Genomic DNA, 26719 nt, shown 5'->3' with positions numbered 1-26719 from the left:
CTTTGAAGTCATTTTTTGTTTCATTGTGGCAGTTCAGCATCTAATAGTAATTGTTTTGCGTTTGTTTTTTGTCTGTCGTTTTTGTTTGTAGATTTGTTGCAGTAATTTGTAATTTGTCCAGCTATCTATTAACCCACAGTTGTATGAGAAATTTGTTTGTGACATCCTAATAATTGATTGAGCTCAGTGATATGTTAAATTCATGCTTGAAAACTAAAATTTAACTCCACAAGTTTGAGTCTCAAACATGTGAGTTTCTATTGGTTCTTAAGGATGTGATGCTTTTTCTTATCATATGTGACAGTAAACAGTCCATTTTCTGAAACACTCCTCTAATGTTTGGAGAATGTTCTGGTTCAGCTATGATGATTAATATCTGTTAGGGGTGTAACAGTACACTCAACTCACAAGAACAGGATGAGACGTGACAAGATTTTAACACTATTTTTATGAAACTCCAATGATGTAACTGGAAAGATTCTTTTATTTGACTGAAAGTCACAAAATGCAAAACAAAGTAAGTGCGTTTTGAAATGTCTCATGTGAGTTGTTCATAATTGTGTTAATTCTAATTGTTGGTTAGAGGGTGATTTTAAAAATATCTTTACAGTATATAACAGCCATTTAATGACTTAAAATTTCTCACATATGCTGCTGTCATGACCTTTGTAAATTAGTTTTTTATTCATTAAAGAAAAACAACACAAAACAAAGACATTTTGAATATGTGTTAATATGAAGGTTGAAATGTGAAATAATAATTCTGTATGTGACCGTCTGTGGTGGAAGAAATACCCAGACACTTCATAATTTGTCAAAAAATAGACTTAACCCATTAATGAAGTACATTACATAGTTCATCATAGTTCAAAGAAAAGGAGGAACTTGAGGATAAATCGACTGTTACTTTGGAAAGGTGATGACTTGTTAGGCCTTGTTAGTAGTATATTTTTTTTTAATTAATGTTGTGTTTGGAAAACCTTGTTTTAAACAAATGTTCTCAATGTTTCTCTTTGATTTCCTCCAGGTGTCACCACTTTTTCCACATCATCCACGATTGCAGAGACATCGTCCACAATTGCAGAGACACTGTACATGTTCGGAGAGACATTGTTGAGAATGAGGGAGACATTGTCCATGACTCGCAGAGACCTGCGCAAGAATCGATGGTGACAGGCGTCCCCCATTTGACGGCATTGCCCACAATCAGAGAGACATTGTTGAAGATCACAGAGACTTTGTCCATAATCTCAGAGTCGCCAAGACGTCGTCCATGATCGCAGAGACATGGTCCATGATCGGAGCGACATTGTTGAGGATGAGGGAGACACCGTCCACGATCAGAGACGTTGTCCACGATTGCAGAGACCTTGTCAAAGATGAGAGAGGCGTTGTCATTGGTCAGAGACATTGTCCCATGCTTCGTAGAGACCTTGCGATAGAATCGGCGGAGACGGGGGTCACCGATTTGATGGCATTGCCCGCGATCATGGAGACATTGTCGATGATCACAGAGATACCGTCTATGATCTCAGAGACATCGTCCACGATCGTAAAGACATTGTCCATGATCACAGAGACTTTGTCTATAATCTCAGAGACATTGTCCGCGATCACAGAGACGTAGTCCACGATCACAAAGACGTCATCCATGATCACAGAGAGTCTTCATACAATAAAGAAGTTCTTTGAGAACCGGGACTGAGGCCTCCAGGTAATTCACAAACTGTTTTACATCAACTGTCCAACACAGAGCACTGACAATAAAATGCTTATGTTCAGTATTCCATATATCAGAAAAGTGAAAAGTGTTAGAAGTAATCTGCTATATAAAAATAATGTACAAGTAATCTGTATTAATAGAAGTAATGTAAACGTAATTAGCAATATCAGAAGTAAGATGGTATAGTAAGGCATAAAAATCTTGTTAAAAAAATGTTGTGAAATGTAGAGGTTCAGCGTGCCTCCATAGCCAAATGGTTAGGGCGCGTACCACGTGGGCCTTAGTGGCCTGAGCAGGTGGACCCCAGTTCAACTTCCAGTCTGGCCAGACCTTTGCTGCATGTCATTTCCCTACTCTCTCCCCATTTCCTGTCACTCTCTCTCGCTGTCCTATCAAATTAAAGGCTGGAATGGGTAGTAGTGTATTGATCATTTTCCTTTGTATGTTTCTCTTTGATTTCTTCCAGGTGTCACCACTTCATCCACCACATAGTCTACGATCGCCAAGACGTTGTCCATGATCGCAGAGACATGGTCCATGATCGGAGCGACATTGTTGAGGATGAGGGAGACATCGTCCACGATCAGAGACGTTGTCCACGATTGCAGAGACCTTGTCAAAGATGAGAGAGGCATTGTCCTTGGTCAGAGACATTGTCCCATGCTTCGTAGAGACCTTGCGATAGAAACGGCGGAGACGGGGGTCACCGATTTGATGGCATTGCCCGTGATCATGGAGACATTGTCGATGATCACAGAGATACCGTCTATGATCTCAGAGACATCGTCCACGATCGTAAAGACATTGTCCATGATCATAGAGACATTGTCCATAATCTCAGAGACATTGTCTGCGATCACAGAGACATAGTCCACGATCACAAAGACGTTGTCCACTATCACAGAGAGTCTTCGTACAATAAAGAAGTACTTTGAGAACCGGGACTGAGGCCTCCAGGTAATTCACAAACCGCTTTACATCAACTGTCCAACACAGAGCACTGACATTAAACTGTTTATCTTCAGTATTCAGTATATTAGAAAAGTGTTAGAATAGAAGTAATTTGCTATATAAAAATAATGTATAAGTAATCTGTACTAATAGAAGTAATGTAAAAGTAATTTGCAATATCAGGAATAAGATGGTATAGTAATATGATCACAGAGAGGTAATTCACAAACCGTTTTACATCAACTGTCCAACACAGAGCACTGACAATAAAATGCTTATGTTCAGTATTCCATATATCAGAAAAGTGAAAAGTGTTAGAAGTAATCTGCTATATAAAAATAATGTATAAGTAATCTGTATTAATAGAAGTAATGTAAACGTAATTAGCAATATCAGAAGTAAGATGGTATAGTAAGGCATAAAAATCTTGTTAAAAAAATGTTGTGAAATGTAGAGGTTCAGCGTGCCTCCATAGCCAAATGGTTAGGGCGCATACCACGTGGGCCTTAGTGGCCTGAGCAGGTGGACCCCGGTTCAACTTCCAGTTTGGCCGGACCTTTGCTGCATGTCATTCCCTTACTCTCTCCCCGTTTCCTGTCTCTCTCTCACTGTCCTATCAAATTAAAGGCTAGAAAGCCCCCCCCCCAAAAAAAACAGTGGTTTTCATGATTAAACTGTTGATGAGGAATAGGTAGTAGTGTATTGATCATTTTCCTTTGTATGTTTCTCTTTGATTTCTTCCAGATGTCACCACTTCATCCACCACATAGTCCACAATTGCCAAGACGTCGTCCATGATCACAGAGACATTGGTCCATGATTGGAGCGGCATTGTTGAGGATGAGGGAGACATCGTCCACGATCAGAGATGTTGTCCACGATCGCACAGACCTTGTCAAAGATGAGAGAGACGTTGTCCATGATCAGAGACATTGTCCCATGCTTCGTAGAGACCTTGCGATAGAATCGGCGGAGACGGGGGTCACCGATTTGATGGCATTGCCCGCGATCATGGAGACATTGTCGATGATCACAGAGATACCGTCTATGATCTCAGAGACATCGTCCACGATCGTAAAGACATTGTCCATGATCATAGAGACTTTGTCCATATTCTCAGAGACATTGTCCACGATCACAAAGATGTCGTCCACGATCACAGAGAGTCTTCGTACAATAAAGAAGTGCTTTGAGAACCGGGACTGAGGCCTCCAGGTAATTCACAAACCGTTTTACATCAACTGTCCAACACAGAGCACTGACAATAAAATGCTTATGTTCAGTATTCCATATATCAGAAAAGTGAAAAGTGTTAGAATAGAAGTAATCTGCTCTAAAAAAGTAATGTAAAAGTAATTAGCAATATCAGAAGTAAGATGGTATAGTAAGGCATAACATGTTTTGTTAAATGTAGTGGTTCAGCTGTAATGTTGAATATTTCTCTGTTTTCGTGGTTAAACTGTTGATGAGGAATATGTAGTAGTGTATTGATCATTTTCCTTTGTATACTTCTCTTTGATTTCCTCCAGGTGTAACCACTTTGTCCACAACATCGTCCATGATCGCAGAGACTTCATCCATAATCGGAGAGACATTGCTGAAGATGAGGGAGACATTGTCCATGATTGCAGAGACATTGTCCATAATTTCAGAGACAAGGTAATTCACAAACAGCTTTACATCAACTGTCCAACACAGAGCACTGACATTGTTTATGTTTAGTATGCAATATATCAGAAATGTGTAATAATAGAAGTAAACCACCATATAAAAATAATGTAAATAATCTGTATTAATAGAAGTAATGTGGAAGTAATTTGCATTATCAGAAGTAAGATGCAATAGTCAAAATAATCTGTTACTAGATGTAATGTGCAACAGTGAGTTATCATTTAAGTTTAGAAGTAATATGTAATAAGAAAAGTACTCTTTAAGGGTAAAAGTAATCTAATGTTAGAGGTAACAGTAAAAATGTCCTGGAATATAAAAGCAATTAAGAGAAAATACCAATCTAAAATGAAGGAAAAAATGTTACAATATATTATAGCATCAAAAAAAAAAAAAAATCATAGTAATGTTTTCAACATGTCTTAAGATGTTATTATATAGTAAGGCATAAAAAAGTATCAAAAGCCATCAAAAAATATAGTAAGGCGTTAAAAAATGTCAAAGCAGCAAGTGATCAAAAGATGACAAGTGATTTCATAGATGTAAAAAAAATGTCAAAACGAGTCATTGTGTCAAAAAATTGCATAGTAATAAATGTCATAAGATAGTAAGGCATGACAAATGGTCCAAAAATGTCATTTTATATAAAGGCATCAAAAATGGTCATAAAATGTCATAGTGCACTGAGGCGTCAAAAACCATTAAAAAAACGTCATAATATAGTAAAGCATGAAAAATGGTCGAAAAATGTCATGGTATATGGGGTCAAAAACCACCAAAAAATGAAAAATATGTCACAAAATGTCACAATATAGTATGGCTTCAAAAACGGTCAAAAATGGTCCAAAAATGTCACAGTAAAGCATGGCTTAAAAAAACATCAAAAAATGTCATAGTAAAGTATGGCGTCAGAAACGGTCAATAAATGTCATAGTATAGGATGGCTTAAAAAACCATCAAAAAATGTCACAGTATAGTATGGCTTAAAAAACCATCAAAGATGGTCAAAAATTGTCAAAGGATGGCTTCAAAAACCATCAAAAAATGTCATAGTAAAGAATGGCTTAAAAACATCAAAAACTGTCACAGTATAGTATGCCGTCAGAAACGGTCAATAAATGTCATAGTATAGGATGGCTTAAAAAAACCATCAAAGATGGTCAAAAGTTGTCATAAGGATGGCTTCAAAAAACCATCAAAAACTGTCACAGTATAGTATGGCTTAAAAAACCATCAAAGATGGTCAAAAATTCAAAGATCAAAAACAAAAAAAAAAAAAAAAAACATCAAAAACTGTCACAGTATAGTATGGCTTAAAAAAACCATCAAAGATGGTCAAAAAATGTCATAGTATAGTATGGCGTCAAAAACGGTCAATAAATGTCATAGAATTGCATGGCTTAAAAAACCGGCAAAAATGGTCAAAAGTTGTCATAGTAAAGCATGGCTTCAAAAAACTTAAATAAATGTCATAGTAAAGAATGGCTTAAAAAACATCAAAAAATGTCACAGTATAGTATGGCTTCAAAAATGGTCAAAAAATGTCATAGTAAAGTATGGCATCAAAAATGGTCAGAAACAGTCAAAAAATGTCATTAGGGATGCTCCGATACCACTTTTTTTCAAACCGATACGATACCGATACTTGGATCTGAGTACTTGCCGATACAGAGTACCGATACGAGTACTTACTAATGCCGTTACACTTCGTACATTTACTTGAAAACGTGTTTTATTTTCATCAGATATTGTTTAATTCTCTGGCTGTTAGAAATTGCTGTGACTGACATTTGAATATTCCATTGTATATGGCACTGCCACACATTTTACTCAAATAGAAGTACCGTTAAAGTACTGTTATTGACATTTTAGCATTCAACTGCATCTTTTTTTTAACAAACAGAATATCTTCAAGGCAGGAGTAGGCTAAGGCGGAATGTTTAAAATGTCCAACTATTTCAGCCACGCTCCTCTGTGCTAAAAGCCCCTCATTAACAGCCAGCTGGAAGGTGTGTGCGACACACGGCAGGCTTGGGAGTCCAGCGTCACTCATGGCTTTGATCATGTTTTTCGCATTATCACGTAGCACAACATGAACAGAACTTTTAGGGACCCCCCATGTCTGAAGCATGTCATCAAACACACCCGCGATGGCTTGGCTGGTGTGCGAACCCCTAAACTGTTTTGCATGCAGGATGACTTTGTGGAGTAAAATCCTCGTCAATCTGCTGTGCAGTTAAACTGATGAGGGACACTGAGCCAACGCTGCTCGTCCAAATATCAGTGGTGAAGCTGAGGGCCGAAATGTCTTGCAACAGGCTGCGGATGTGCCTCTTCACAAAGTCGTGTAGCTTTGGCAACACTGTGTCAGTGATGTGGTGTCGGCTAGGGATCTCATACCTCAGCTCCAGTACGCTGAGAAGACGTCTAAATCCCATATTATCAACAACCGACAATGGCTGGTCATCAAGAGCAACGTACTGGGTCAGAGCTTCTGTTATTTTCACTGCGCACGGGTTGTCTCTTAACATCTTCTCCCTCTTCTCCAGTTTGCTGCAAGTTGGTTGTTGCTGTTTGCCATTATTAGCAAACACTTTGAACTCTGTCGTGTTGGTTTTTTAGATGTTTTATCATAGCATAATTTGCAGTCCGCTTTACTTTAGTCCCCATCATCCACTTTGAAATACCTCCACACCGCCGACATTGCTCCTCCATGCTCTCACTTAGCACCTGACCGCCCGAGTGAACGTCACGCTGCCATAAAGTGGTATCGGGCTGTGGTATCGGAACACTTTCATGAGTACGAGTACACGAACAGGGTATTGGGCCTGATACCCAATACTGGTATCGGTGCATCCCTAAATGTCATAGTATAGTATGGCGTCAAAAAATGTCATAGTATAGTAAGACATGAAAAATGGTTAAAAAAAATGTCATATGGTGTCAAAAAATGGTAAAAAATGTCAGTATAGTATGGCTTAAAAAAAACATCAAAAATGGTTTAAAAAATTGTCATAGTAAAGCATGACTTCAGAAACTGTCAAAAAATGCCATAGTATAGTAGGGCTTTAAAAAAAACATCAAAATTGTCAAAAATTGTCAGAGTAAAGTATGGCTTCAAAAACCATCAAAAAAGGCCATAGTAAAGTATGGCATCAGAAATGGTCAAAAAAGGTCGTAGTAAGGTATGGCGTCAAAAATGGTCAAAAATGTCATAGTATAGTATCAGCTTCAAAACCCGTCAAAAAATGTCATAGTATGGCTTAAAAAAAACATCATAAATGGTCAAAAAATGTCAGTTTATAATAAGGTGTTAAAACATGTCACAAACAAAAATGTCATAGTATAGTATGGCTTCAGAAACATCAAAAAATGTCAAAAAAAAAATGTCAAAAAATGTCATAGTATAGTATGGCTTCAGAAACCATCTAAAAATGTCACAGTATAGTGTCAAAAACGAGTCAAAAATGGTCAAAAAATAGCATGGCTTCAAAAACCTTCAAAAAATGTCATAGTATAGTAAGGTTAACAACAGTCAAAAATGTCACAGTATAGTATGGCTTAAAAAAAACGTCAAAATGGTCAAAAATTGTCATAGTAAAGTATGGCTTCAAAAACCATCAAAAATGGTTAAAAAAATTGTCATGGTAAAGCATGGCTTCAGAAACCATCGAAAATGGTCAAAAAATGTCATAATAAAGAATGGTGTGAAAAATGTTATTTAAAAAATTTCATAGTATAGTAAGGCATGAAAAATGGTTTTAAAAAATGTAGTAGTATAGTATGGTGTCAAAAATGGTCAAAAAAATGTCATAGTATATAGTATATTATGGCTTCAGAAACCATCAAAAAATGTCATAGTATAACTTTTGAGTTCTCTGTTTTTTTAATTAATATCAGTGATTTTGTATTGCAGAAATGGCAGTTATTCTCTAATCTCTGGCTAAAATTATTCACTTCCATACAATCTTAAACATACTGGCAAAATATTCAGTGTTCAGAAGTATTTATTTGAGCAAGATTTCAGTCCCACAACAGGGAAATTCAGTGTTGCAACAGCAAAAATAGAGAAGGGCATTACATATACAAGAGAAGATATAAAACAATATATACAAGTTACACACAATATGAACAGTATAAACAGGACTATGTACACAGTAATAGATAAGAGTACTGACATTGCACTGTTTGAAATAGCAAAATTTAAATCTGACCTAACCCATAAATAGTATAGAGGTGTGTGTATCTGTGGAAAACAAAGGTAAGATGGGTACTTTAGGTTGTTCCTTTGTCTTAAGCCACGTCATAGTATAGTAAGTGTCAAACACTGTCAAAAAATGTGATTAATTGTTCTTGTCTCTGCAGAAGGAGAAGCTGAAGCAGCTGAAGACCTGAAGTGGATGAAAGAAAAGTGTTACAAAGCTGTTAATTAGATAAGAGACCTCCACCATCTAACTGCTGTAAACAGTGCTGGTTTCCTGTTGTTCAAGTGAAAACACAGTTTTTCTCTAGTCATGGGCACATTTCCCAAAGACTTTATTAAACACCTGTGAGAACATTCAACAGCTTATGACACAACTATTTAATAATTGTATCACAAGTAGTTAAATGATCACAAAGATGCTTCATAGACATGTTAATCTTTGGAAAATGTGCTCATCAGTACATTAACCATAACTCTAACTAGCTCTAATCCTTGTGGTCAAACTTTTGAGTTGCATTTCTCTATTTTGTAACTGAAGTTATACAAATCATTTTACTGCATTTTATTTTAAGAAAAATGTAATGATTCTCATGTTTCAGTTTCTAGACTCATTTTTTTTTAACATTTTGAAGATATATTTTTTAAGGTTTCATATTTATTTTTTATGGTTTTATACTTTTACTTTTAAATATAGATATTTTTAAAGTTTTTAACAACATATTTAAATGCTTTATACTTTTTTAGACTTATTCTTAGACCTATTTTTAAGTGTGTAGTATGGCGTCAAAAAAAATAAATAAAATAAAATTATATATATATATATATATACACACACACACACACATTATACATATATATACTTTTAAGTCTGTGTAAAGCAGTTATACCAATGGCGTTCTGAGTTAGTCTCACCACAGAAAAATGTGCTATTAACCACCCAGGTAAATTGTAATGTTTTTTTTTTATATTAAAAAAAAAAAAAACAGCAAATGTGTAACATTAGGTTTCAAAATCATGAAAAAAATAAGAGTTCTGCTCTGAGAGCTGGGTATGTCGCTGAAAAACAGCCACTTGGTGCAGCACAGTGACACAGTGGCATCCTGTTCGCTCTCTGCTAGCACCCTACTCCGTACATGTTTGAGCCACCAGAGCTTTTTGTTTTTGTTGATCAAATGGCCTGTCTTCAAGGACTCAAGAAACAAGTTGCATTGTTTATGCAGTCATATTACTGACATTTATTAAAACAAAGTTTAATGATGTTACACTGATAATAAACTCATTTTGTGATAACTAGTGTGTTAGACAAATCACTGAATTTGCTTTACACAGACTTAAAAGGGTGAACATTTAAAGGTTTTAAGGTCTTATTTATCAAACCTGTTTTGATGAGGTTTGTTAAATATTTTATCCTTATTTTTAGACCTGTCCCTTTAGGGTTTGAAATGTATTTTTTAAAGATTTCATACTTACTTTTTAGAACTATTTATTTAAGGTTTTAAATGTATTTGTAATGGTTTTATATGTATTTTTCGAGAAGTTTTTTGAAGGTTGGGTTTATACTTATATTTAAAAGTTTTATACTTATACTAAAACAATTTATTAAAAGGGTTTCTATTCTACTCTATTCTGAACTAAGGTTTTATATTTTAAACTTATTTTTTGCAGCTACATTGATGGAAAATACTAATTACAACTGATATGTTACAGCAGCTTTAATTTATTGCTATTTGTTCCAGACAAGAGGTTTTCAAGTGTCAAACTGCAGCTGAGATAATGACAGAGTCAGACTGAAAAGAATAAACTAACACTGACCTTCTGGAAATGTTTTCACGTCTGTTTCTTGTCTGTGCTTTAATGGTTGAAGTTTGAATCCTGTGGAGAAAAACACAACGAATGTTACACATCTTTATAGATGTGACACTTAACACGTCAAAATAAAAGCACAGTGTTTCTGGATATTGAATTTCAGATTGTCAAAAGATAGAGAAGTAAAAAACTAAATCTGCAAAGAAACCAGAGTGTGGACTAACTGGTTCTTGGCTAATCAGAACTAGTCCAAGAGTTAAATTTGCTTTATACACAAAGAAGCTGCTCTGACTGGAGAACTGACTCCACCAGCTCCTGATATTCACACAACAGCAGTGGATGGAAATGTCAGTTAAAATTTGAACTAGATGTGGGTGATAGGAGCCAAAATGAAGCAAAATGACAGTGTTTATAGTGTGAAACTGAACTGAATAAGACCTTCACATATTTATAATTTACTGTACTACTGTACAGAGAGAGAGAGGGAGGGCGAAACAGAGACAGAATGAGACACAGAGAGCGAGAGGGACAGACAGATCGAGAAAATGAGACAGGGAGGGGGAGAGACAAAGGGAGGGAAAGGGAGAGAGAGTTAGAGACAGAGAGAATGAGACACGGAGGGAGAGGGAGAGACAGAAAGAGCATGAGACACAGGGAGAGAGAGGGAAAGGGAGAGAGACACAGAAAGATGGGGAGGAGACAGAAAGGGAGGGAATGAGACAGAAAGAGAGGGAGAGAGAAAGAGACGGGGGGATATAGTGTGAGTGAGAGAGCAAGGAAGAGAGAAAGAGACTAAGAGAGACGGGGAGAGAGAAGGAGGCAGAAAGAATTACAGTAAAGCAGGGTGCACACCAAAAGATAATTGGTCCGATTATCGGCCCAAATCCCCTCCCAATCAAAGTCAGCAAAGGTCTGATTACCAATTGGTTCTAAGGATGATCTTGTCAGATTCTCCTGTTCTGTGAGATGTGTTTGGAGTGATTTTACGCTCCATGATCTGCTCCGAAGACAATCAGAGCTGCCTCAACAAATATTAAACATGTTCAATATTTCAGATCAGAAATCCTGTTGTATGGGGGGAACACTAAGCAAAACGGAGCATGCACACTGTGGATTGTCACATGGAGTGGAACAATAGCCAATCAGGAAGCAAGCTGATTGAAGACGGAAGCACAACAAACAGGAGACGTTGTCGTCCTCCATCATGTTTGTTTACTCTAAAGTCTTATTTGACCATGTGAGATTTGTGAGTTCTGAGAGTCCAGACTGTGGTTGTTGGTGAATCTGTTAGTGTGTGGTATGGCTGTGTTGGTCTTATCATTGCACATTATACACTATGAGAACAAAACTGTTAATTTGTCATTGTGTGTGGTCTCTCACATTTTCTACATTAGGTAAGATTTTAAAAATCTGTTAGTGTGAGCCAGGCTTAAGAGAGCGAGAGAGAGAGATGGAGAGAGAGAACGAGCGAGAGCAAAGGAGAGGGAGAAGGAGAGAGCGCTCATGTTTAAATTCTTCATTTTCTTTGAACTGTACATTCATGAACTATGTAAATAAACTTTAATAATGAGTGAGGTCTTTTGTGACAAATCAAACTATTCAGACAGAAGATCAATTACTGAATATAAACAGTTTAATGTCAGTGCTCTGTGATGGACAGTTTATCTAAAACTGTTGAATTACCTGGAGGCCTCAGTACCAGTCTCAAAGAACTTTGTCATCGTTCAAAGACACTCTGCAACCATGGACAAAGTGGTGACACCTGGAAGAAATAAAAAACCAGAAATATACAAAGGAAAATGGTCAATTCACTATTACCTATTTCCTCATCAACAGTTTAACTATGAAAACACACAAATATTCAACATTACAGCTGAACCAGAGCATTTAACAAACATCAGTGTCTCAGAAAATATGCTGTTTACTGTCACATAAGACAAGAAAAAGCATCACATCTTATCATCAATAATACATTTTTGGGAAAAATTAACTGAAATGATTATCTTAAATTTCTATATTAATTGTCTGTCGACTAATCACTGGAGGAATCATGTATATTAATGTGAACTTTCACCTAAGTAACTTTTTGAAAGCAGGGTTTTAACCTGTACTTTAAAATATACTTCAGTCAACAGGCAGAAAATTAAGTCACAACTATTTTGAGTTTTAAAAAAATATTATAACTCGTACTATTTTCTGACAATTTATAGACATGATTTATCCGTTTTTATTATATTCAATACTAAACTCATTAAATACCAAGGACTTAAACAATAACACTGTTAGTAACATATATAATTCAGCTCATCAATACATTTTTTTCAGACTGGGTAAGTCTTTAGGACACATACCTGTTTGGTTTGTCAGGTGAGAGCTGGTACTTCTGTCCAGGCTGCAGCTAGCTGAACCAGTAAACCTGGAAAACACAAGTACAACACTTGAAAAACAAATAACCTCATTAATAAAGAATAATTCACCTCCAAAACTTGAACAGTGTAGAAGAATATAACACTGAAAACCAAACACTAGAACCTCTAAATATTTGTCGACGTGGAATTTTAGTTTCGACATCATATAAAACCATAAAATCATAGACTTTGTAAGTGGAACTACATCACTTGTTACTGCAATGCACTACAGGCGGTGCTTGGGGCAGTATCGCTTTCACTGAATGTAATAATTGCATCACTGATGCAACGTGACGCCCCGCAAGAAAGGCAAAGGAAAAAAATGTGAAAATCAAAGATCGTTTACATTCGCGTTTCTCGCGCGTCTCCGTGTGTGTGTGTGTCTGCGAGGAGTAAAAGGGCTGCAGAGGAGACGGGTTGACAACTCGACACTTAAAGAGCAAGAAAATAACTCCTACAAGTGTTGTAGAACAGAACAGAACAGATGTCGACCCCAGACGTTGGAAACGTCAGACCAAAATATCAGCGTTTTTTTTTTCTTTTTCTTTTTTATGCGCGCTATCTGCTCACAGTGGCCGTGCTTGTATTACCCTCCTGACCTAGGGGTGTCAGGGAGGAACGTGGTCTTCAACACTGCTGCCGCGGTCTGAACGTATAGACAAAGAGGCAGACAACTTTAGCGTTCACAAGCGGTAAACTGCAGGATTTATTCTCTACAACACATTTTATATTCACACTTAAATTAATGAATCAAAACAAATTCCCATTATGTGTCTCAGCAATGTTCGCATGCACCACGCGTGCTAAGCTAACAATTAGCAAATGCATCCATAGCATCGAAGTCACTACCTCCATTTTTCCACACACACACACACACACACACACACGACAAAAACAAAACTCTAACCCTTACAACAAATTCATACACGCTTGTCCCATGTTCTGGGAAACATACATGCATTAAGGAGGACTAATAACCCACCTGAACATATAAACAAAGAGGCAGACAACTTTAGCGTTCACAAGCGGTAAACTGCAGGATTTATTCTGCAGTTTCTGCCTCCGGGGATTATCATGCTCCTTACAGGCACAAGGCGCCCTCTATTGGCATGTAAGAGTATAGCGCTAACAAAGTAACAAGCAGTGCAATGTGAAACATACATTTTAATGGCTTTTGTAAGACACAATGAAACAAAATAAATATATATATATATATATTGGTGTCTATTTTTATCATATTTAACCTTTCTTCTTAACCAATAATGAAGTGAACTATTCAAACGACAAAGAGATCTCTGCATACCTTTAATCTTAACTGAATTTTAGTTCCTTTATAACATCTAGTCCTCTCTTCAGACATCCATATGTATCAGTGTAGACATCTATCACCCCCCAAGCTCAAGTGTGCAGACTTGACCAGGTGAAGTAAAACATGCACTGGAGCCCAGAGCAGGTGCTGCGCCCACAGGAAGCAGAGATGGAGGTTGTGACAGAAATAAGCGTTGACTAATCAGAAAAACAGACAGATTAGTCGACTACCAAAATAATCTTTATCTGCAGCCCCAAAATAAATCAGTTCTATTACTAGAATATGACTTAATTGATCTCAGAGGGAAAAGCGATTTTAAAAACTGTTTTTATAGTAATTCCCAACAGTAATCTCAGCTATTGTGACCTACTTTTGAGGCTTAAAACTTGTGGAGGAGCACAGAGTTAAAATTTTGTTTTCAAGCTTGTATTTAACACAAAACTAAGCTCAATAAAGTTGAAGTCAACACAAACAAATTTCTGCTCAACAATATACACAATAAGGGATCAATGTACGGCTATGGACAGATTGCTGCCACACAGCTACAAAGACACACAAAACGACAAAGACCAAAAAACTGAGTGGCAAAATAATCATAATGAGATGCTTAATTTAGCCATTTGTGGCAAAATGGCCACAAAGAAACGTTACATGACCTGGAATAGGCACAAAACTACACAAACATAATACGATGTAAAACAACCACAAAAAAGATGACGATAAGTAGATGTAAAACAACCAGCAAGAGACACAAGACGATGCAATGCCACCACAAAGAGACACAAAATGATCACATCGACACGATAAACCGCCATAAACTGGCTTAAAATGACCAAACTGAACCATAAAATTACAAAGCAGTAAAATGTCTGCAGAATAATTCTAAAGAGATGCAAACGAAGTTGTAAACAGACAAAATAACAACAAACAACAAACAGTTACCACCCTCAACAACTCATGTGAGGGATGCTTTAGTCACGGAAACACAAACACACTCTTACCCACGTGATATAAATGACTGCAAATGGAATAATAATTTCACGTAATGTTAATGCTAACGGTCGTCTGATGCTAACGCTCCCCGATGAGGTTAACATTAACGCTAACGCTAGGCGCTAATTGTTTGCCTTACCTTCGCGCCGCAGGTGTGTTCAGCGTCCAGTCTCACTCGAGTTCGAAAAAGCGGGTCCAGAGGAGAGTTGGTTTTAGCAACCAGACCTTTCTGCTATCCGGGGTTTTGTCACAGTACTAGCAAACAGATGCAATGTTTCACACTTGGTTTAAATCTGTTTCTCGACCTCGTTTCTCCGCCTCTCTGCGCTCCTCCCAGAAATCATGGCCAATGACAAGAAACGTCGCGACCAATGACGACATACGTCAGCTAACGTTTGCAGGAAAACGCTGATTGGCCGGCCCATTTTGGTCCGCCTAGCAACCGCCTCTGATTGGTCTTTAATTCGTCCACCATAAAGAGTAAGAGAAGACATATTATAAGATCTGGTGGACATTTAATCGCAGAGGCACCGTATTCGGTTCTTACAATACATCCATGCTCGGTGGCAGATGAGGAGAGGATGAGACTGAGCAGTTAACTGTAATTTGATCAATGAAATGTGATGCTAAAAATGCTAATAAAAATGCCGAAACTTTAAACTTATTTTCTAATATGATGAGCTTAATTGACCCGATGTCAGACGCAGCCCATCTATAAACCAATCATTGTCAAAGGCACATGCAGCACATTTGGACAATATTGTTTAAAATGATTTTGAACTTATTCAGAGTGTTTTGCTTATTGTTTTCTGCTGTTACTCAGAGGAATCAAAGACTGTATTACAAAAAGTGATTTATTTCAGTGTTAAAGCTCAAAAGTAAGGAACCTAAAAGCACAGTTTACTATTTGTCTGTCAGTTGTAGGACAAATAATTCGTTTATTGCATATTAAACATGCTAATAGGCTTGATCAAATTGTTGGTCAGGATCACTTTATCTGTCTATTAGCCTTGCTCAGAATATATCCACCTCAAAATGTTCCAGTGTTGGTGTGTTTTGTTTGTACTTTTGTATCACTCAGAGTAAAGTCCAGTTTCAGTAATGACATGGAGGGTGAGGTGAAATGCAAAGATTTCCCAAGGAGGCACAATACTACACAAACATGGTGAGTGTAGTCTGATGCTTATACTATAGAGGAACATTCTTATTCAGCTTTTTGGACAGTACTACCTTTATACCTCTAAATTTAGATCAACTCTCCTTATTTTTTCTCAGTATTTCAAGTCTAGAATTATTTATTCGTGCTAAGCCCACGTGTTACTGTCTTTGACTGGAAAGGGCAGAGATATCACACTCACAGTGTTGTGACAAACTTCAGCTAACTGCCATCCATCTGTTCTCCAGAAACAGGAGTTGTGTTGGCTGATCTGCTATAAAATCCCTACTGGGAGACAAATACAACCTACAACTGACACCCTCCTGTTGGTTTATCTACACTGACACCAGATTCCACAGTAAAAACTTGGCACATCTCCTCGACAACATTTTGAATGATGACTTTATAACCTTGCAAACACTTGCCCAGCTTGTCTGGACTCACACTCCACCATTTTTCTCTCTCTCTCCCTCTGTCTGGTCTGTCTCACTCTGGTTGCCTTCCCATTATTTCTGGAACAACCGATGGCAATGTCAGTTGTTGCTCTCACTATACTGAAACTGCATTCAACAGTGTTTCCTCTTCGTATTTTGATATCATTGCTGGTAAATCAACAATGGGTGGACTATTTAATGAATCACTCCCTTTCTCTATATTCATTAATTTCTCAAATTTAAAACATTTTTGATGCACTTTTACTTTTCAACAGCCCTTCAGTGTCCTGTATTTTGACGCTGTTAATTTCAACGCTTTTTATTCATACTATTATCCATTACCCATGGAATTGCAACATCTAGTTACTGTAAATATCTCATTGATCAATAAAACAAACATCCTCATTGTCATAGGCTGATATTAAAGAAGAGAAATTTGTGCATTTTTTAAAAATACTTAACATACTAAACCTATTGTTGTTTCACTTGTAACACATTGGTTCATGGATACAGGTCATGAATACTCATGAATACAGGTCATGTCTGTAATGATGCAAAAAGAGGCATATTCATTCATGACCACAGGGTGGCAGGATGGTCACAGTGCCAGGTCACACTAGATGACATTACGTGTGGAGACTTTTATGTTGTACAAAGTCGGGACTGTGAGACAGTTTGTCAAAGAACAAGATGATTGCTGAACAAACAGCTGGAGATAATGTGGAGACTGAGCGTGCAAATACCCAATCATAGGCAAGGTTTTATGTTATTACAGTGCTACCTGCCCTGTGTCAATGCAGCCCACACAGTATGTTTGCTTTGTGTGTAACCTGTACAGTATGCTGATAAAAATGAAAGCTTTATATTCTTCGCTCTGGTGTGTGGTTTGACCACCCTCTTGGGAACAACCAGATATTTCCTCTGGTTGATAAACTCCAATATATAATAGTGGTCTTACACCATTGTCCTATTTAAATATACATGAACTGTGGTTGTCCTTTCAAAGCACTACCCCTAAGACGGAATGTCCTCCAGCTACTGCAACCATGCAAACTGAAGAATAGCTTTAATCTATGCTGAAATGGAAGCTGTTATTTCAGTTGCTTTGTAGTCTTTCTCAGCTCTCTGACCATCAGAACAGAACAATCAGGGAGCCAACTTTCATAAAGTTCAAATAATGCATTACCTATGAAGCATTTCTAGGCATTACCTGGATAACAATACTAAATCAAGATTTAGTTTTCTCTTAAATATAACTGTGATAGCAGAGGTGCTACTGTATCTAGTCATCAAGCTCAAATTTTGGATTCCTATTCATCATTGTAAGAGCAGCATCAGATTTGGTACTTTGAGAATGTATCGTTTACAGTCTAGCTCTGGTCCCTGGCTTTGAGTGTGTATTAGTGGGTTAATAACCGGACAGTCCTAGACAGAGGGGAGCATATTAATTCTCAGATTTAGGTGAATTCTACTTTCAGACTAGTCTTAGACCTCAGCAACAGATAAAACTGTGAATGTCCGTAATAAATGTTCAAGAAGAATTTTTTAAATCATACTGTACTCTGATCACACAAAGTACTGCTTCCCTTGTAAACATATACTCACTGTTTTTCCTGCTGGTTTTGCAAAGTTTGGCCCCAATATCATAGCAGAGGTGCTGCCTTTGTTTATGCACCAGAGATTGTTGGAGCCATTTGTTATGTGGAGAAATTGACATAGGAATTAAAATTAAGGGCAGCTGCCAGAGAAAGCAGAAGTCGAAGAAAGTTAATATTGTTGAAATTATTGCACAGTGCAAAAACGTAAGGCATGTTGAATTTATTTCCCCTGCACCTACGAGTGAAAAATGGAAACAAATAAATAAACAAACAAATACACAAAAATAATATTACAATATAAACATGGCATCCAGTCTTCCCAAACCTGTGTGTAAAACAGACACTCAGAATTACAGGCGCAGAGCAAAGGACAAGTTTTCCCAAAAGCAAAGCCTGAAAACATTTCCTCTAATCAATCTGTAACAAGGTTATTGTTTTATGAGGAAAGTTCTCTGTTTTCACTGAGGCCTGCATAAACTTCCAACAGTGCTACTGCATAACGACAGACTGTTTTGCAGATGACATAGCCAAAGGACTCTGCTCGACACCAAAAGACAAACGTGCCAGATTTGATGGACAAAATATTGTTTTTATGCCTTTTAACAGAGCCTCCTGACAGCTACAGAGACAATATTAATATAGAGAAGCAGAAGGAGAAGGTACAGGAAGCATCCAGTCAGACATGCACAACATGCAGCTGTTGTGTGCGTGCAGGACAACCACGTTCATCATATCAGCAATACGGAAAAACTATTTCTGATTATTCAAATGCTACATTTTTTTAAAACTTTGAATAGACATCTTTTTCTTTTTAGAATAAAGTTAAACATATTTCTTGCAATACAAGAGCCTGGGATGCAAAACTAGAATTCAACATGAAAGCAAGAGAGACAAAACAAAACAAAATAAAAATAATAAAAATAATATTCACAGCATAACAATTCAAAATATTCCTTCATCAATCATATGATATGTGTGGATTCACTATATACAACATAAATACAGTATCTGATGAAATGAATAGCATGGTAAATAACGATCATACTGTCACTCAAGCAAAGCTACATCTCAGAGAGTGCAAAACTGTCCCAGCCTACGTCCAAGAGTTACACACTGGGACCTGACTACACAAGTCAGTATCAGACAGTTTGTAGAAGCCAAAAAATAAAAAGTAAAATCAATCAAAATGCACACATACACTGCAAAAGCTTTGGGTCAGTAGAGGTTATAACAATGTTCAAACACTAGAGGGAGATATTTGCTGACGATCAGATGCTGCAATGACTTCACTGAGTTTACACTAACATGCTACTGTAAAGTCTACATGACCTATTTTCTGAAAAAAATACATTGAATGAGTGAAACTACAGTCCAAATTTAAAATTTTGTCTTAGCAGGATTTATATAAAACTTCATGCTCGTAAAGTGGCAGCTGTGGGGAAACTGACCTACACTTGTGGAAGGCACTGATAAAGTTTTTAATTTTGTATCATTCATGCGGACATTTTAAAAAACAGAGCTCTCTTTAGGAAGTCTTTAGGGAAATGCAGACTAAAGACAAATATGGAATTAATTGTTTTATCAATGGAAAAATCAGCCACTTCATCAAATATATCAAATTTTCCATTTTAAATTATCCTTAAGTGTTTCATTTTAGTGTCTTTCTACATTATATCTGAAGGCTTAACGGCATTTTGCCATACCCAGCCCACTGAGGATGCATAGTGGCTTAGAGAGTCACCCTGGTAAGAGTGAGGCATGCTAAGGTGAGGGTCGGGGGTCAGGTTGAAGGCCATTTACACAGTCACATCCCAAGCTGAAATCATGCAAGTTTTATGCAGTGACCATCATGACAGAAAGCATTTTTTTGGGGGGGGGTGGGTGTGGGCTCTTGCTCCAGGACATGGCACGGAAATGCACAGGCAACAGAACACAGACAACAGCACAGAGACACGAGCGCAGACATCTCTCTGTCACACTATCTGTATATGCTACATCTCTGTTATATCCATTGTATTTCATTCACTCCATGCTCTCAGCCTTTCCTGCACTCTCAGGCTGTCTGAGGAAGTGTGATGTCTTGTGCACCACACTCTCCACTGAGGAATAATGAGCACACACAGCCACATGCCATTTCCTCAAAACCCTCATGCAATGCAGCTTGTTTTCCTTGAAGACAATCAGCCCAACTCTTTAGACATTCTTAGCCTGTCCACTTCTCATGCTCCCTCAGTCGCTTGTAAAAACTCTGAAGCTTGTTCGACTGTCCTCATTCTTGACTCTCAAGATATCTCTCAAATCAGTCTCTTATTTCCATTTCCGTGTCACTCTCAAAACGTCCTGATTTCCTCTTGATTGATGAGATTAACATGGGTGCGTTACCCTTGGGGTTCCAGGTTTGGCAGGTTCCCAACTGGTCACAAAAAGCTGGCAAACTCAGGCAGGAAGCCTAGGCTCAATCTTCAGTGAGAGATCATAGAGCGTGTCTTCATCCATGATCAGAGTCTTATCCAGAAGGTACTGGGTCACCTGCACAGAAGTAAAATACTGTAGGTTTCTGATCAGCAACCGGCTTTATTTTTGTATTTTTGGTTAAAAGGTGAGATGTTTAACGTTTTTAGCAATTACATAAACCACAGTTCTCTGAAACATATCACAGACATACAGGCCATTTCCAAAAGACTACAATATATCAAAGGGATTTTCAGTAATCCTTTCACAACAACAGTCGAGACCAGCGCTTCCATAAAAGATCTGTGTTGTAAAACCTTGTGTAACTCAATTTTCAAAATCTTCTCATAAACTTCTACAAACTACCTCCTAAGTTAATCGTATTTTATAACACATATTTCTTTAGTGTAATCAGTTTTAATATTTCTGATCCTCTGTTTATGTTTTGTAAAGAACTTTGTAACTGTGTTATTTTTGAACTGCTATCCAAATAAAATTTATTGTATATTATTATTTAAATGTACTGTACACGTGTTGATATTCACTGCTGCTTTTGTGATGTTCTTGTGTTTGCTGGAGTACCTTGGCTTGATGCTCTATTCTGTACGGAGTCTGCTGGAACTGTCGGATCTCTCTGATGATATGAGATATCTAAAGAAAAGTCAGAATATAAGTTGATATATAAAGTACAATGTACATGTACAGATGATTTGCATTCCCATGTGTGTATTTTTTCCTCATGCATGTGCCTACCATCCTCATTTTGGAGAAGTTAACAAGACCTTCCTCAGTAAAATTGGGTGTTCCCTCCTCAATAAAGGCCAGGTCTGTCAGATACATTCCCAGGTATGGCACACATGGAGGGTTGCAGCTGTAGGCAGACAGTGTGGAGGAATAATGTATATAACAAATCTTCCCACATTTTAATTTTCTGATTATGTGTAATGATATGTGCAAAGTCTCACTTTTTCAGGGTTTCCCTCAGATTTTTAAACCTTCCCTCAGAGGACACGGTCTTCTGCAGTTTGTCCATCAGGGCTTTAGTCTGGGGAAAACCACAAATACACATTTAAAATATTTTAAAAGATTATTATGAACAACTCAGGACAAACAAGACATGCGTTAACCCAAGATCCACTTACTCTTAATAAAAGATGATAATGATAACAATAGAATGACAAAATCAAATTTGTGTCAGTCCTGAAGAGGGAGAATGGCTCGGTGGGGAGACAGACTGTCTGGTGATTGGATGACTATGGCTTTAATTGATTTAGTGTTCGTCAGAATTAAGTGAGGAGCAGATACAGGTAAATGCCTTTCAGCATTGTCTTTTCTCTGAACTCTCTAACAGTGTCCATTTTACCAGGAGACATTCATTTGTACACATATACTGACAGAAAAGAACTTTCTTCTAATCCCCCGTGCTCAGGAAAACTTTATATAACCTTGTTTTTAAAAAAAATACCTACTGACAACTTGTGTTATGCTTTGTACATATAGATTATAGCCTTTACACACACAGAGGATTGATGGAGAATTATACAACCTGTTTGCTGACTTTGGCCCAAGTCTTCTTCAAACGGTAGATGGCACTGCGATTGAGTGCAGATGTGATTTCCAGTACTCCATTGTAGTTGTTGAGGCAGCGGCAGATGTCAGCCACAGCAACCCACTTCTCTATGGAGCTGGCCCTCGAGCCCACATCGGTATGGGTCATAATCTGTGATGCCACCAGGTTACTCATCTTCAAAAAGAAGGAAGGGAAAGAGGAGAGAATGTAAAAAAGACACATACTGGATACTGACACTGGAGTCAGGAACAAAATTGTGTTTGAAGACAGAGAGAGAGCTTACATCATTGAAGTGTTGGCTAGTTTTCATGATGTAGGGCGTCCTTTCTGTCTTATCGACCTTCATCCAGCCCTGGCCCAGGAACTCCCTTTTAGAGAGGGAGGACAGAGACACATGATAAGTCTAAATGAGATCACACTCACTAAAATATAGCACAGTAATCTCACAAGATATAAGTTACATTAACCAAAGCCTGTGACTTAAGGATATTATCATGCCTTTTCAGGATTTCTTTAACAAGTGTGTCTTGTGAAGGACTGTTGAAAAATCAAGAACTGAACAGGTGAGTGTGTTTAAGTGTGTATAATATTATTATTGGACTAAACTCTTACATTGCCATGTGGCCAGAATATAAAGGTCTAAACTGGTCTTCAACATCACAAACTGAAGAACTGGATAATCTTTCTTAGGTCACAAATTTTTGAGAGAGGCCAATACAGTAAAATTTACATTAAATGGGGATAGAATGAGGCTTTTAACCTGTTTTACTATATATGTCAATGCCATGGATAAATATGTGTCCTTATGTAGAGGAGATACAAACACAGTTACACAAATGAAATAAATTAGAGTAGAATAACTTTTTATGTGCCTCCCACCTTACCTGACCAACAGTAGAGGAAGCTGGTGTAAATGCCACTGAATATAAAGATTATTTTCAATCCATCTAACATGTAAGTGCAGGTGTTACAGATGTTTCTCAAAGCTGATTGGCAGGAGAAACCTCCATCATAGCAGCAGTTTACCACACAATGATGTCAATATTGTATAGCTGAATGTAAATTCTAATAAAACCTAGCATTTGGAGTTGTTTTCCCTCTAAGCATACTTTTCTATGAAGCTGCTGAAGGAAACTATGGTGATTAACTGGTCTCATAATGAGCAGTATCCATAAAAGTGATTCAGTTTTGTTTGGCCTGATGCAGATGCACAGTGTGAGGGTATCATGAGAGGACTAACTCATAAGGAATGCTCCTGAAGACAATATGATCCAGCAGAGTGATCTGTTCAGCCAGCTCCATCGCCGAGAGAGACTCAAAACACTCTGCCTTCGGACAGTCCGCCTAAACACACACACACAGACACACACGGACATCCACCCACACACACACACACACACACACACACACACACACACACACATACAGAGACAGGGTCATAAACAAACAAGTGGTCACACCATAACACAAACACAAATAACAAGGAGATATAAATATCTAATAGACTGGCTACAGTGAATAAGTTTTATGACATCTGACAGTCCCCTGCAGACGGTCACAGTCAGGAGAGGGTGAATTTACCCCTTCTGCCTGGAGGAGAGGACAATGTGTACTGACATAAGCTTTTCATATCTTACAAAGGGAATGCATATCTGTATCTGTGATTCCCAATCATTAATAAGCCAAAACCATTAACCAGGGGCGCTTGTGACTCCCGACTGTTTTCATTCTAGGGATTAATAACTATTAAGTAAGTATTTTTGAGGAAAGTGCGTATTAAAGTGTAAATATATTAGGGAGGCTTGTTTTCATAAAACCAAGTAATCCCATAGAGAGCCACATAAATATTCACAGTCAAATTGAACATGGTATCAGTCAACGTCTGCAGTCACATGAGGTTTATGTTACGCAGCAAGAGGTGGATTTCTCTTTTTATGCTGTAAATTCTAGCTGCTTAATTGATCCAACAGAATAATAACTAGCGCATCACAAAATCATAACGAGATGTATTCACTGGCTCACATAAAAGTTATTAGAAAATTTTATGTGCTGCAATTTTCTCACCATCTGTAAGATGTCCTCTATCCTCAGCTGGGCATCTTCCTGCTCATCTTGAGAAAGGGCACTGGGAGACGGATGATATTTAAACAAGACAATTTGATGATAGAAACTATTCAACTTTCAAGTGCTTGATTCTAGTGCTTTACACATGTGCAGCGTGTTGGTGTGTATACATATTTTTGGCTAGTATTTGTGTGTGTACTGTACCTTAGTATGTTCGCAGTAGCTTTCCTCTCCTGAGGCAGAAGGTCTGGATCTCTGAGCACCTCCTCCAGGAGACAGATCACTGACATCTTCAGCTCCCCATTCATCTCAAAGTCCTAAAACACAAACACGAATGAATCATTTCACTTTGGACAGCAATATAGATATTTCTTGTCATACTTAGTAATGTATGATGAGATTTTTAGTTAAGATTTATTTTATATTTTATTTTATTGGGATATTTGACATAATTTAATTGATAATAGTAATTGCACCATAACACAGTGAAGTGGGTGAATTCCTTATTCCTTTCTCTGCCATTAATTACTTTCTCTGGTCTCCTCCATCTGGCCAATCATCACTCACTGCTGTATAACCCCTCATGTTTTCCAGCTGTCCTGAACCTCTTCATTCCCTCTGCTCTTTACACCTTCTTTGTCTCCTCTTGTCCCCTTTCCTTCCCACCCCAATTTAACTCCTGTTCAAAGGTCAGTTTTAACAAGCTCTTTGTTCTTTGGCCTCCAAAACACAAATGCGAGTGAGTGTATATGTGTGTGTTTGTGCTTGCCTGTGTGCTAATAAGCCGGCTAAAGCTTGCCTGTCATGACAGCGTTTTGTATTATTGAAGAAAAATACATAAAACAGATCGATGCAGTTAGACTGGAAGGACCTCTATGCAGGGAGTCAGGCAATTACCTTGATATTCAATTCATTAGAGGCAACACTGGCTGCTTAGCAGAAGAGGAGGTAGGTGGACTGAGGCCGGCTGAGCTGATCGTCCAATTGACGCAGCAACAATATGCGGTTGTGTGTGTTTGTGTGCATGGGGCTGTTTACATGCTCAAGCGAGAGCAATGGAGCGGAGAGAGAATGTGTCAGACACCTGCTTTAATGAGACCACAGACTTGATCACCCCAGCAAAACGGGGGACACTCCCCCCGCTCCACACACACACAGATGATGGTGGGTGCAGACAGACCTGTGAGTGTTTGGAGACCCAGTGGCGCAGCACGTTGAGAACTCTGTTAGTTGCAGCTCTGCGGATGATGAACTCTTTATCACAAGTTCTTTCAGAGTTAGTGAACACTGGAAAAACGAGGAAAAGGAGAACCAGAAGTATATGCCATTATTACATGATAATATGAAACTTTCAGTGATGATCTGGAGCTTTACTATATTTACCAAGAGAAGATCCATCAAAAGAATTAAAATAAAAGTAACAGTGTCGCAATGGAGAAATGCACAATGGAGAGTTCCCCTTCAGAGTTGTAATATATTGAGATATCACATCACATTTTAAAGGATCAATTAACCCAAATTGAGTTCTGGATAATCCACAGATAAACCTTTTTTATATGAACTAGTTCTTTTACAAAAATTAATTCCAATGAAAACTGTTTACACAAATACGTAATGTATGGATTACCCAGAGTAAAGCAGGACACCGTTGCTGCAAAGAGATATTATTCAAGTGTAATTTTTCAGTGCTTTGATCACCATCATTTCAATCATCTATTTTACTGTGTTAGTGACAAAAAATGTCAGGGACCTCATATCTGGACAAATAGAAACCAAACTATCCTCTTGAACTGACATAATTAAGGATGACTGAGATTCAATTCAACTTTTTGTAATTTGGCACAATCAGTACTTCTACATCTACTATTTAACCACAAACACAAACTACTTAAACCAGAGCTATCTTATAAATAAAGCAGGCTAAAGTACAATAAAGTACAATATATCCTTCCAATAACTGGCACAGAAAAACTCAGCTCCTTAAACTCCCCTCACGACATGTAATACTTTGTCTTGACAAACTTGGTTTATATTATTATGTCAATGCTCAGACAACTATAAAATATTATATAAATGTAACACTCACTTCCACATTCATTTATCTTTAATTACAGACTGCACTTAATTCATATTCACTTTGAACAACACATCTGTTCTTTCAGATTTACAGTATGTTTGATTAGTGTGTGTGCCAGTGTGAGTGTGTGTGTACCTGGTGGTGTACCATGTCCTGCTGCGGCTGTGGCGATAGCGAAGGCGGAGGCAGGAGAGACTGAGCAGCGTGAGTTCTCCCCCGACTGGACTGCAGACACACAAACACATAATTATCATCAAGACCAACAATACTGTAATCATTATTACTTTGTTGTCATTCAGGTGAGGGA

At 37.7% G+C, this 26719-nt stretch overlaps 1 protein-coding gene and 2 long non-coding RNA genes across 3 annotated transcripts in view; 1 reads left to right on the top strand and 2 right to left on the bottom strand.

Annotated features, from left to right (window-relative positions):
• Positions 1-3446: 3446 nt before the first annotated feature.
• Positions 3447-9001, top strand: LOC127143188 (uncharacterized). The gene is made up of 3 exons (XR_007814440.1): positions 3447-3889; positions 4204-4333; positions 8708-9001. It is a non-coding gene; the product is annotated as an uncharacterized LOC127143188 (long non-coding RNA).
• LOC108897939 (uncharacterized) lies at positions 8340-15373 on the bottom strand. The gene is made up of 5 exons (XR_001963376.2): positions 15202-15373; positions 12704-12768; positions 12036-12114; positions 10359-10418; positions 8340-8733 (listed from the first exon to the last, which is right to left on the bottom strand). It is a non-coding gene; the product is annotated as an uncharacterized LOC108897939 (long non-coding RNA).
• A 3082-nt stretch (positions 15374-18455) lies between these two features.
• The window catches only part of rasgrf2b (Ras protein-specific guanine nucleotide-releasing factor 2b), a 41119-nt gene continuing 32855 nt past the window's right edge, over positions 18456-26719 (bottom strand). The window contains 11 exon segments of the mRNA XM_051075274.1: positions 18456-20779; positions 21284-21352; positions 21455-21572; positions 21667-21746; positions 22248-22445; positions 22555-22639; positions 23512-23615; positions 24336-24396; positions 24540-24652; positions 25516-25622; positions 26548-26637. Of these exon segments, the coding sequence (XP_050931231.1) occupies positions 20687-20779; positions 21284-21352; positions 21455-21572; positions 21667-21746; positions 22248-22445; positions 22555-22639; positions 23512-23615; positions 24336-24396; positions 24540-24652; positions 25516-25622; positions 26548-26637 (1118 nt within the window). The 3' untranslated portion in view covers positions 18456-20686.

The sequence above is a fragment of the Lates calcarifer genome, linkage group LG13 (genome assembly GCF_001640805.2).
Source record: "Lates calcarifer isolate ASB-BC8 linkage group LG13, TLL_Latcal_v3, whole genome shotgun sequence".
Taxonomy (NCBI): Eukaryota; Metazoa; Chordata; class Actinopteri; family Centropomidae; genus Lates; species Lates calcarifer.
This window is presented reverse-complemented; position numbering and strand designations above follow the sequence as displayed.